The 13,644-nt window shown below is 38.7% G+C and overlaps 1 protein-coding gene across 1 annotated transcript in view; it reads right to left on the minus strand.

Moving 5' to 3' along the window:
• Positions 1–13,644, minus strand: part of thsd7ab (thrombospondin, type I, domain containing 7Ab) — a 172,157-nt gene that overhangs the window by 70,501 nt on the left and 88,012 nt on the right. Inside the window, exons 8-9 of the mRNA XM_072393679.1 lie at positions 10,999–11,193; positions 6,445–6,691 (exon numbers count right to left, since the gene is read on the minus strand). Of these exons, the coding sequence (XP_072249780.1) occupies positions 6,445–6,691; positions 10,999–11,193 (442 nt within the window). The remainder of the gene's footprint in view (positions 1–6,444; positions 6,692–10,998; positions 11,194–13,644) is intronic.

Consider the following 13,644-nt stretch of genomic DNA (forward strand, 5'->3'; position numbering starts at 1 on the left):
GTGTTTTCTGAGCCAATTCCAGCATTATGTCTGTCTTACACACATGATATAGTTTGGTTGAAATGGTACATTTGGTAGCTGTTGCATGTAAGACTTGCTTTAAATGTATTGTCCAGAAACGGAAAATGATAAACATCCACCTTGGTGTATTTAAGTCTATGTTTGAAAGTCCAGTAATAATTCACACACAGTAACTTCTTAAATGTGCCACTGAATGAGTTTATGTTTTGGATTTTTTGGTTCTTTAACATCTATGCATGTTCAGTACATATGATTTGGCCACTTTCCATTCTGTTAATTAAGTCATGTTGCTTTGAAAACTTGCTTATCAAAGTGTTGATTGACAGACCCCTTTATAGCAGACAAATGAGTAGCTGGTAAAGGTAATTGGCAATCAGCTTAATAGGACCTATCTCGCTGGCAGCGTTTGTCATTGGAACTGAGAATTCAAAGTAATTTCCTCATGAGGTGTTCAAATTATTTCATTTCCTGCATATGTGTGTGAACTTTTTAGTATTCAAGGCTACAAAGGAGCAATGTCCTACACCTGGGGAGTTTTATGTTGCAGTGAAATGAAGCCTGGACCCCTGCCAGTTACAGCAACATTACAAAAACCCATCCCAAAACTTAAAAGTGTAAGAGAGTACCTGAAAGGGACATAATAATCAACACTGATGCATAACTGTGAGAAAAGTTCTTCAGCACCACGGACAGCACCTCAGTCTGCACGGAGACTCCTCTTTGATAGCGCTTTCAGTTACTGACAGCCATGCTTCTGTCTCCAGGGAGACGGAAACTGAAGCTGTGACGACAGAGATTGTTTTCGATGATGCAAACTACAACTTTAATTGTTACTTTGACAGGAAGGATGGAAGCTGAATGTCAGAAATTGAGAACATTGAATATCTGATCGTATTTCTCGAGATAAACTCCCGTGAGACTGTAGAGTTTTAGCATGACAATGCTCCTGTTCCTGTATGTTCTTTTGATTTAATGAATGAAACATGATTGTAATTTCAGTGCTATAGTATGACCTACAGTATGATACCAGTGGTATGGTAATATAACTTGTCACAGTTTATGTTCTGTTCCATGTCTTGTCTCGTCATTTCCTGTTTTATTTTGAAAGCACTGACCTTCTCCTCTCGTTTCAGTTATCTTGCCCTTCCTCCCGTGTCAAGCGTCTCATTGTCTTCCCTGATTCCCAAGTGTTTCCACCTGTTCCCCTTGGTCCCTCATGTGTTCAAATAGTCTGCGTTTCCCTTGTCTTGGGCCAGTATGTTGTCTCCACATGAGCATCATTACCAGCCATTCGTCTTGTTCCTTGATCCATAGTTTCCACGAGCCTGCAGTGAGCGATCCTCCTGCAGTGCTATCTTGTTTTGTAGATTATTCTTGTCCATAGCCTTAGTTTATTTATTCTAACACGGTAAGTTTCATAGCCTTGTTTTTCCTCCGTTTTCAACGAGTGATTTTTCGTTGTAACTTTTCCTCGTCGCCTCCGTTAAAGGAGAGTTTGAGTTAATCGTTAAGGTTTCATAGTGCCTCTGTTTTGTTAAGAGTGCGTCTTTTGTTTTATTCCGCCTCGTTAGGAGAGCGTGACATTGTTTGTAAAGTGTTCATAGCTTTTGTTTTCCTCCCAGTTTGGAGAGTTTTATGTTTGTAACTTTCATAGCTGCGCTCCTCCTCCGCTTAGTTGCTGAGGAGAGCGCTTAGGTTTTTCATAGCCTTTTCTTTGCGCTGCTTGGAGATCGCCCTGCCTTGCTGTGCTCTGTGTGCTTTGTTAAATAATAAACCCTCTTGGAACCCATACGACCCTGCGTCTGTGTCCTGAGTCCCCTGGTAAACTGACATAACTGCAGTGTACCTTTTAAGTTCAGTTAAGTGTTCTGTGTGAAAGAAGATTTAAATGAGAAACATGGAGGGTGGAGGCTTTATCTTCAAATGAGGGAACCCATCAATAGGAGACAAAGAGCACGTGATCATCCAAGTATCAACTGCATACTAAGCACACTATAATAACCTCATACAATTACATTTCTCAATTATCACTGCCTCCATCCATCCATCCATTTTCTATACCCACTTAATCCGTCGGTTGGGTCACGGGGGGGCTGGAGCCTATCCCAGCAGTCATCGGGCCATCACAGGGCCACACAGAGACAGACAACCACATACATGGTCACACTCACTCCTAGGGAGGATTTAGAGTCACCAGTTAACCTAACATGCTTGCTTTTGGATGATGGGAGGAAGCCGGAGGACCCGGAGAGAACCCACGCTTACACGGGGAGAACATGCAAACTCCACACAGAAAGGCCCCAGCCAGGAGTTGAACCTGGAACCCTCTTGCTGTGAGGCGACGGCGCTAACCACCACACCATCATGATCAAATTCAAGATCATATCTTTTTCAAAATACAGTAAATGTTAACAGTTTAGATACAGCTAGTTGTCTTTTCGCTGTGCTCACATTGATTATAGGGTTTAAATTAATTGCCAAGGATTGAATTTGCCATTTTTAAAGAACCCTCAGTCTTTGGTTGAAAAAGATATCTTCTGTTCAGCTGAAGTTAACAACAAGAAACATCAACCCTGTAAGCAAGCTATGTAAATAAAGGAAGAATCTCTCAGTCCTTTGGTCTTTTCAGGAATAAACCAACTATACTTTTCCTTGCTGAGGTGTGGCACAGTGATCACCAGGATATATAAGACTGTAGGTATGAACAAGAACATTACAAATAAATAATAACTTGTTCAATATACATGCAAGTATGGCGGTGTTAGTATAGCAAGAAATCTGCTGCATCTCATGGAACAAAGCTTTCACTTTAAAGCATTCACTTTAGACTTAAAGTTTAGAAAGTGGGCTCTGGGTTGTTTACAACCTGACAGTCACACTTTTTACATTGTTTGCACTAATGGACTATTTTCAAGTCTGTTTTTCAAAGATCTCAGCTCTAAATCAATATAGCCATTACAAGCAAAAAGGTGAAGCGAAAAGACATAAAAGATGTTCCGTTGCAGTCATCTAAGAAAAAAAACATTGAAAATGTCAACAAGTCAAGAGTGTAACCTTTACTCACAACCTCAAACAGCCTCAGCCGAGGCCAATAACAATAACCCCTTACTGGGAGAGTGAGTAGGGGCTTGATGGGATACTTAGTTTTAATGGTACTTGTTGCTCCTTTGCCTCTTTGCTAGTTATAGGTATGATATAAAGTTATTGACCAGCAAAACAAAGAATAAAAAAAATAAATTGACTGAAACCTCCTTTTGATAGTTACTCAGCACTGCTACCCTTAACACCTCTTCTCCTCCTATTCTTTAACACACTGGGCTTCTGTTGTCCATTGTTCAACTGTGCCTGTGTAAATTCAATACTAAAATTGATGCAATAAAAGATTTAGACTAGCTTTCGATCTCTCATTTGCAGCCAGAAAAGTTCAGCAGAAATGGCTGGGCCTTCGACCTAAAATAATTGATGTTCCCATTCCATCCTCTCCTATACGATAATGATGCTTTAGAGTTTTCTACTCTGGAAGTATAGTGAGAAACACCACACTAATCACCTTTGGACTTATTTTCCACGAAAATGTGACGCCAGCAGATTTTTTTTTTTCTCCAGTTGTCAACTGTGTCATTCGAGCATAACTGACGCCAGACTGAAGCCGAATTTCCTGACAGATGTTCAAGTAAACTTTATTTTGAATTCGCCTCATGCAGTGTGGTCTTCGGAGTTAACCACAAACATCCGGTCTCATCTCATCTACCTCGTGATTAAATTGCCTTAAAGTATCAATCCCATTTAATTACTGTCATTATCATCAATGAGAAATTAGCAGGGCCCAAAACGGCAGGATTAATTAGGCTTTCAGGGACAGAGATTATTTATTTATCTGCAGTCGCCTGCAAAGGGAAGATATGAATTGGGAGTTAACCTCACATAGAGTGTGCTCAGTTTACATAACCAGGTCTGTCAACTTCTCCTAATTTTTGCTCTGACTTTCTTACTCGCCTGCTGTCACTTTGCTCCCCATCTCTGATGTCTGTCTCATCCATCTCTCTCTTTCTGACCCTTGCTTTGTTTTTTAATCTTTCAGCAGCTTGTAGATGAATCTGCAGGTACGGCTCAGTCCTGTCATGTATAGTTTTATTACTGATGTCCTTTGAAATAAATGTATAAAAAACGCCCTCAATGTCTCATCTATTCCATCACTGAATCAAATGAATGCAGTAAGATAGTCGTTTTTTTCCCTTTTTTTCCCTGTGCTCATCAAGCCGCAATTCAAAACAAAGGAGTTCTCCAACAAAGGATATTCACATATCAAAAAGAATTGTACAGTTCTCGTCTGTTATTCCAAACGCAGCTCAAGATTTCACTGATTAGTTTCTTCGTTTTGAATGAAGCTGTCCAAATCAGCAAAAAAAAACAGCTGCTGGAGAGATTCATTTAAAATGAGAACACTTGATGGCACATGATTGAGAACTTCTGCTCAAAGCAAGTGCACTTAAAGTCCTGAAACATTTAATTCAGCAATTTTAGGTCTCACAAAAATGTTAATGATTGTTAATCAATTAAATCTCCACTGATTAATTACCAGATGAAAAAAATACTGGTAGAAGATGCGACATGGAGGTTAAGCCAACTGGAGAAACCGGTTACTGTTTAATGAGATGAAGTTAGTCTGAAAGTATTCTTTCTTTAATCATGCTGGCAGCTGAGCATATCCTGTGTTTGGGATGACTGTTGCGAACTGAGTAAGAAATCAAGGCACCCATCCACAGGTTGGAGCATTGTAGGAACAAACGTGACCGGATGTCTGGAATCCTTAATCTACGCGGTCGGAAGCAACTGCAGATAAATGGCTGAAGCTCAGGAGGTAGAGTGGGCATCTGTCATTCTGAGAGTTGCAGGTTTGAGCCTTAACAGTCTACATGTTGAAGAATATTTAAGAGATATACTGAACCTCACATTGTGTTCTTCACCTGTATGCTGCTTTGGACAAATGCCTCTGATAAATGACTGTAATATAAATGATACCACAGCTGCCATCCATTCTGCTGAGCTTGTGTACTGTTGCCATGTTTGCTTTTCACATAACACAAATACAGAAGTTCTATACAGTCTCGGGTTCTCTAATGGGCTTATTAATGTTAGTATATTCTGATCTTTCTATTAAACTAAAAGAGTGTAGGGAGGACTGGATGTATGATGGGAGATTGCCTTATTAATCATCTGATCTACCCCGCTGACTTGGGTCATCCTTACAGCAGCTGCTTAGGGTCTGTACAAGTTGTGGCGAGCAATATCTAATTCTCTTTAACTCTAATAAGAGTCTTGGTATTACTAGACCCACAAGCTGAAATATCCTTCAGTCTATTAGCAGATGAAGCGTTAAATGTAGTGTACAGAGTCAGATATTTGAAACGTGATGATGATATCCTCTGTCATGTTTTTAAATTGTCTGCACAAGTAAATATACTGGCATGCAAATTTCAAATATGTACAGACTGTGTTAAAATTACTCTTTTTAGAGCTTATTTGACTCTTTATCAGCCCACATTGCGGTGCATTTATACTAAAGCAAAAATATAAATGGGGTTGAAAGGAAGTATAGTTGGCCTTTCTGTAAACCAAGTAAGCAAAATAGTCACCATTAGCTCTGCTAAGGTAATGAGCTGTGGACATTCCCTGACGACTGTGCGGTTGATCTTGCTACTCAAGACTAATGCTAATGCTAATGCTAAACTGGATTCACTAACCTTGGCTGGGAGCCAGCGACGCTTATAACACGTAGCAGGACTCTGATAACTTGCTTTTGACCACATTAAAACTAAAGTAATGTGTCTGCGACATTTTTGTAAATGAAAATATTTCTGGGACTGATACAGCTGCTGTAACAATATTTGTGGACTGTGGATTAAAGCCCATCATTAAATTAAATTATTTTTATTTTATCATTTAATTTCGGCCAGAAATAGTCTATACGTACTGTAAAAGAGATTATTCCAAGGAAAACATCACGTACTTATGGTAAAAACTATTTTCTTTTTAAAATTGTAAAAAATCCAATTTATTCAATAATTTTAAGGATTAATCTTTTAATGGTTAATCCCTAACCCTAACCCTGCTGATACTGGTGGTATTACCTGCTAGGTCTCTGTTGTCTTTCCTCTTTTGGTCTCTTTCTTGCTGCTGTAATGTGGGAATTTCCCCATTGCGGGACAATAAAGGAAATCTAATCTAATCTAATCTAATCTAATGATTGTGCTGAAATGCCTTGTATAAGGAAATGGTCTCAGTTTGCATTCATAATTCCAGCACAGCCATAGAGAGGCAGGAAATATGCATCTAAACATAAAGTAGACTGTATTTCTGAGCACAGATTTTATACCACGGGACCAAATTTGAACCGATTCAGACAAAAGATAAACAGCTTACTTCTTGGGTGGCACCTGTCCAACGTTGACACGGACACAGATGACCTTGCGAGTCTGCATTCCCATAGAGCATAGACCCTGACCATCGCTGCTGGCACGCACTCCTGCAGAGGTGTTGAGCAATGACGTTGAGGGGTCTTCCGTGCAAGGGCCCCAGGGCCCCGTTTGCCAGTGGTAAACTGTACAGGCGTGTTCGTTACAGTTCCGCACTTCTTGAAGGGCACTGCTGTTTGGGCACAAAGCGCCACCTGAAATATCAGATAACAGTTAAGAGAAGAAACAGTGTCAGTCTTTTATATACTTTGAAGGAAATAAAGCTAATCCGCAGAGACTCGGTACACCAACTTCAAATGACTGAATGCATGTTGAGATGTTGAATATTGCTCTAATAATAAATAAATAATACATTTCATGCCAGAAATAAGGTCTAGGTTTAAAAATACCGGAGTTCCCCTTTAAACATGGAGTTGAAACTTATTTCCATCGCACGATGCACACCAAATATTATTTTTTTTAATCCAGCACCCCTGTCAGACAAACCCACCCGGTTACAAAACAAACGTGTCATTTTATATTTGTGGAAACCACAGATGTAAACCATCTCAACATTGCAGTTCAAGCTTTAAAAAACTAATTTGGACCTGAGTTCGACTTCAGTGTGGAAGCATTATTTGTCTTGCTTTGTTTTGCTTGGTACACTGCGGTTTATTTAAGGTTACAGTATTTTTATTATTACTCCCCACTTGATTGTGTTTAGGCAACGAAACAAACAACAAGACCACTCAGAAACCCTGCATATTTTTCAGAAAGTTGAGGAGGTGGAAGTGACACAGGGTTCTTCTTCATGAGGCACGCTGATCTTACACATATTACTTTTGCTGAGAAACTTTGAGATGATACATGTATCTAATATATTTGTTAACAAGAGCATACCAGAGTTTTATTGTAGCACAAACCTTTTAATTAAAGTATGTGACTTTTGAAATAGTTACTCATTCAGAGTCCGTTTAATAGAAAAATAGCCAGCTGCTAGAGTTATGTGACAACCCTATAATGATGAAAGCAGAGAAACAGCAGAGAAAAACAATTTCTTCCACTTAGAAAATGGGATTTGCTAAATACTACTGCTACTACTACTACTAATAATAATAATAATGAAACTATCAAAAAAGAGAGTTGTGGGTTTTTATTGCCTGAGGCTGAGCACTGAGGCTTAGGTTGATTGATCCATATGTGGCTGCCTAATTTTCTGCAGAAAAATAATGTGCTGAAAGCTCAAGAAGTCATTATGTCATCTTGCCTCATATTTTTCCATAATTATTACAAACGGCTGATGCTTAATGTCTAGGAAATGTGTTTATTTTGCCTCATATTTTCACTCTTAGCGTCAGCCGACCCTTTTTTTTTAGTCTATTTTAAAGACAAAAAATAAACACCACCGTTTGTTCATGTAACTGCTCATAATTCTATTTCACAACTTTAGTAACTAATTTAACTTTGTACAACCTTCATCTATTGTTTTTAAATTTCCCAAAGCTATTGCTCTCTTTGTGACCGTCTACCTCTTATTTCTCTTGGGAAGTAGCATTTAGTCGGTTGTTGGGTCAATGGACTGAAAGCAACCTGTCTGGTTTAGAGTAATTGCAGACACGTCGGGCTTTCAGCAAAGATTGAGAGGCTTTGCTGGACTGTGAATCCTCCACACCCATAGTTCGTTGCCAGAGTTGACAGAAAGCCAGCTCCTAAATGAGCGGCGGTGTACAATCGTGCCAAGCTCACACACAACTCAATTTAACGATTACTGAGAATGACTTCCTTTCTGCTGACTGTGCCTCACAACCTTAGCTGACTAACAACAGGAGGGGGAAACAGACCCAACACTAACGTGACATGGCGTCTGAAATGAGCCTGAGCTGTTGCTGGACAATGACCTGGAAAATGCTGTGGCTTGGACTCTGGAGAAAATGTGGAGCAGCTCTCATTGCAGTTAAAAGGCAGACAGTTGGCAGGCAGGTGCAGGACTTGAGAAAATACACAAAGGGAAAAAAGCATCTCACAAGTCTGAAATTCTCCTTTTTTAAATGATCATTTGGAATTGTATCACACCAGTGGCAGCCTGTTGCAGGAGCTCCGATGCTATTGTATCTTTTTTTCTGTTATAAAAATTTTTTTTTTTTTTAAATTTTCCAATGCCGGTTTGTACGTTTTGTTGCCTAAAGGAATTCTGCTGGTAATTCTTGAACTTTCCAACATCTTTTATGATGACAAACCATGCCAACGGAAAAGACATTTACATGTGGAGGCAGCTGATTGAACTTTCCAAAGCTCAAGAAATGCCCAGAATAAAACCCCAAATTCAGATGAGATGAAGGAGAAATGTTGCGGATGCAAGGCAGAAGAAAAACAGAGAAACGAGGAGGAGGTTGAAACCATTCACTGACAAGTAAGATGGACGAGCTTGAAGTGCTCGAAGAGGGCACAACATTGCAAATGCCTTATCATAGCTTCTATAATGCAGGAACATATTCCAGACATCAATATGTCTGTACCCAGCTTTCAGACTATACCAGCAGACAGAAAAAGAGTGAACTGTTGCTGTGTTTGTTAACAACAGATGGGGTAATCCTGAACATGCTATTGAGAAGATCCTGTCGAAACTGAATATACTTTAATGTAGTTCAAACACATACATTTGGGAGTAAATTTAAGTGTACTTTTTACACTGGTATTCCCACTTCTAAAGTAATACCAAAATATATTGGTATGTTGCTTTCAAGTACCTTTTTCATCAGTAGAAATGCCTAAAAAGTATGATTAAACATAATAATAAAAGAAAAGGAATACACTAACGGCCCTGTGCAATAAAATTTAAGTATACTTACAAAAACAAAGTAAGCAACTTTATCTTAAAGTAAATTAGTACATGCACAGCCATGTACCTAAGTGTACCTAACATACCTTAAATTGTTCTACTTTTACTCCTCAAATTCTGCTTTTATCCAACAAAGTAGGATTAGCACAAAACTAACTGTTCCAAAACAGTAACTCAAAGTTAACTAATCATTACCACACTTTGAGTATTGGCTGCGAGTTTCCAGCCTACAAACCCAGCCCAAATGCATTCCAAATGGAGAGCTCATCCTCTTTCTCCACTACACGTCCAACTTCCCAGAAGTTTTTTCTTCATTTGTTCAAACTGCAACAGTTTAATTTTATGAGGGCTAAGAAAGTTTTATGATAGATGTTGCCATGATTCTACCCACAGTTTTTTTCTCTTCATTTGTTTTAAAATACACATCTGCAAAATAACAATCATTTCTGTCCCATTCACAAAAAGCTTGAGCGATTGCCACTTAACATGCATCTTGAACATCATTCCTGATGGGTGTCAAACAGTGAGAGGCTCTTGAGCTTTCACAAGTCCCACAGTAATCACCCCTGAATAGGCAGTTATGCTAAATAGGTAATTAATTGGCTTATTAGTGCATTAATTAACACAGTGTCCCGTGCAAACATTGTTGGTTGCATATTAATGCGAACCCTGTGTCTTGTGCTTTGAGTGGTTCCTGTGGTTTCAACAACTTTTTCCTTCATTAACATGCAACACAGGAGCTGCAAAAATCTGCCAGGGAGCTCAGAATCTAATCAGATAATCTTCTCTGCAGGGGGAACTTGCGGTGGAGAGAAAAGGCTTCTTTCTTTTATTGCTCTTGGGTATGTGTGTTCATTAAAATGTGTGATGATAAAATAATATTGTATCAATTCTTTTCCGTCATTCTAAAGCTACATTATATCTAGTCTATCAAGAGTCAAAGATTTACCAAAAAGTTCTGGAAACTTCGGCACCTGTGACAGACCTTTGAGTAACACAGACATTAGATATGTCAATGGGACAGGTGAGTTATGCATTGCATGAACTAAAACTACAACTAAAACTAACAACTCACACAACAAAACTATTCCACATATGACCAACAAGTTCTGACTGAATTACAATGAGCTGGATAAATTCTCAATCTATTGCAAGTTACCCTGAAGGAACTATAATAACGTACACATTTTTCAGAACTCTAAGCAAGCCAGCGGACACGTAGCTAGATGTTTACAACAGCTATCAGCAGTCTTTAATTACAGCTGTTACCCTCCATCACTGTGATCCACGCAACAACCATTCCAGTGACTGTGGGGAAAGCACATAACCAGATAAGAGCCGGGAGACATTTTCATGACAGGACCAAAACAACGACAGGCAAACACATACAGAGATTAACTCAAATGAGCAAACATATGCAGGGAAATGATCTTGGAGATAAAAATAAAATAAAATAAAGTGAGTGTCAGGCGAAGAGACAGACCAACAGAAATAATCACCAGGACAGATAAGAAGACTTTGAGATAAGGACAAATGCACAAGCAGACAAGTGTGAAATCGGACATTCAGTGAGTGACAGCAAAGGACGACTTAAAAGGCCACGACTAAGCCAATTCCCAGGCTTCATCAGCATGAATTTCCATATGCGATGGTGAAGAAGACTGTCTGCAGGTGGAGACTTACCTTCCCCAGCATTGTAAGCTAGAATAGAACGGGTCCTCATCTGCTTGCCCTCGATGGTCTTACTGGAGCACGTCTGAGAGCAAGTGGACCAGGACGTCCAGTCACTGAGCACACAGTCTCTTGAGCAGGGCACCTCACAGGGCACAGGCTGTGGAGCAGTGGAAGAAGAACAGAGGTTTCCGTCCACCAGCTCACCTGGTGAGAATGAACATGGAAGGGTTAAAGTTGGCCGGTAAGTGCATAAGACAGTAATAGTCAGCCTGAAATTCTAATCACAAGACAATTAAAAGCTTGTATATTTGTAACAACTGAGCTCTGTTCATTTTAAATGGAGAAAAACACTAGCTTGTGAATCTGTTTGTCTGACACAAGGATACAAGGTAGTCATTTTCTGTCAATAATGAGGTATATTAAGTGCTTATTTCATGGTATGTTTCTTAATAATGGGGTTATGTTATGTTAGCGTTATATTCAGGAAATAAAACTCAGTAAAGTGCCTGAAGATTGCTCATAAAATTTAAATTTTCTGGTCATACTTGATGGTTTTTCTTTCTCTAGTTGTATTTTTAATTAAAATGTTCATTTAAAATTCCATCTGCTAAACCAACTGCCCTCAGTGATTCTTGCCCTTGATGTTTCGCTGAAAGTAATGTGACAATAATTTGATAGAAAGACTAAAGTTTTCAGCTGAATGTTATGACAGGTGGCTTTGAATTTGATATATTGTGATACCACATGTGTAAACTTTAGGAAATTACAAGCTGTCATCTGTCTTTTCAGATGAGAAATTGTAACATTTTAAGACTAATTTAGATATTAATATTATTTTGAATATAGTAAAAAGCAATGTTCAATTCCAGTTTGCATTACTATTCTCTAATTATATCTGACAAGCTGGAGTGCAGATGCATTTAAATACAGACAGGTGACAAATCTAAAGTAAATTGTTGTATTTAGAGTCTTACAGTCTGTAAGGGCCACCATGTGCTGCCAGAACAGCCTCAATAGGCATAGAGTCTATGGAACATCACCATGGCGGCAGCAGCAAAAGGTTGAGTATCGTGGGTTCAGGTTTTAATTTACCACCTATATCTGTGTATTTATGTAATTAGATATGATCATTTTTTGTAAAAATACTGTATCTTATAACAAAAAACATTTGTCAAACCAGCTCAACTCTATTTTAATTATGTAACACTTTTTAAACACAAAGTGCTTTCCAAAGTAAAAACAAAATCAAGACAAAACAACCATGTAAAGGTCAAAGGTGAAGAAGAAATTAATAAATAAATTAATTTGTGAATAAATATGTGTAGGTGTACTATTAAAGCATGTAGATCAAAGACATATAAAAACATATTGATGTTTTAAGAATAGGCTCGGTCAAAGAGGTAAGTTTTCAGGACACAAGTACTGAAAGTTTATTTACGTGCGTATGTTCAGGGTGTGACCAACACTACTCGTTTTAAAAGGGCAGCAACTTGGTCAGTGAAAACACACCTTAAGGTAAAAGATTCACTGCAGGAACGACCCTTCAGCAAAATTAACTGCTGTGTGTCTTAACTGATGACACAATGTCAAGCACACACTTCCATTTTAAACTGCAGAGACGTGCTTGTTTTCCTAAGATGCCTGAACTCTCTTCTTATGAAGTATATTCTCTCAACTGAATGACAATCATTGATTGCTTTAATGGTCACATCCCAACCGCCCAAATATGGGACAAAGAGCATGTTTATGTGACAATCTGGGACATGCAACCAATGCTGACATTTTTATCCTGCGTCTCCCTTGAAACATAAAAAAGCACTCACAGCGGGTGGTGCCAGCGTGTCCATACAGTAACTATGGTTGTTGCTTTTGTACAGCCACATGACCTCAATGTTTTACTTTTGGAATCTCCAACTCTGCAAAATGTCTAAGTGTTTTGCATAATCATCACCGTCTGCTGACATATATCATTGGAAGTGCTGCACACTTTGGTAAATGTTGATTATTTCAGTTAGTTTTACCTGGCTTTCAGTAGAATTGCATCCATCGATCTGCAAAAATCTCTTCTGCAGCCATACATCTCTAAAAACCTCAGAAATATTTTCTCCTAGTTCTAACTAATTTACCACTTTGGCATGTAGTTGCATTTCCTCTTCTTTGTGGTCGTGTCCAGAATATTCTGCTAAGATCTGCACAGTTTTAGATTTGATTTTGTGGTCTCCAAATTTTTCCCTTTGGGGTTGGCTAGGCAGCAAAGACAGTGGGAGGTTAACCTGGATTTGACCCACATGAATGTCCTTTCAATGAGAGCCTTTCCTGCTTTCACAGCTGCTGGATATACTGTAAGCAAACCTTTAAAAAAGGGCCATGCAGTGTTAAATTTAGAAAAAAGATAGAGACAAACAAAAGCAAGATTTCATCTCAATTTGTGAGACAAGGGACAGGGAATAACAAAAGAAAACAGGACACTTGTTCACCGTAACATGGTGAGGAAACTCTTCAGTAACTGAAGATTTGGTCCAAACAGTGGAAGCATTGTGGATTTATTCAAGTGTTAAACATATAAAATGTATGTTACTCTATAGTAAACACAACCAGATAGCTGTGTGTATGTGGAGGGAATTAAGATGGTTGCGCTGGCTGTACATTCAAATA

This window comes from Leuresthes tenuis, unplaced genomic scaffold, assembly GCF_036924035.1.
Source record: "Leuresthes tenuis unplaced genomic scaffold, fLeuTen1.0.hap1 SCAF_10, whole genome shotgun sequence".
In the NCBI taxonomy this organism is placed as follows: Eukaryota; Metazoa; Chordata; class Actinopteri; order Atheriniformes; family Atherinopsidae; genus Leuresthes; species Leuresthes tenuis.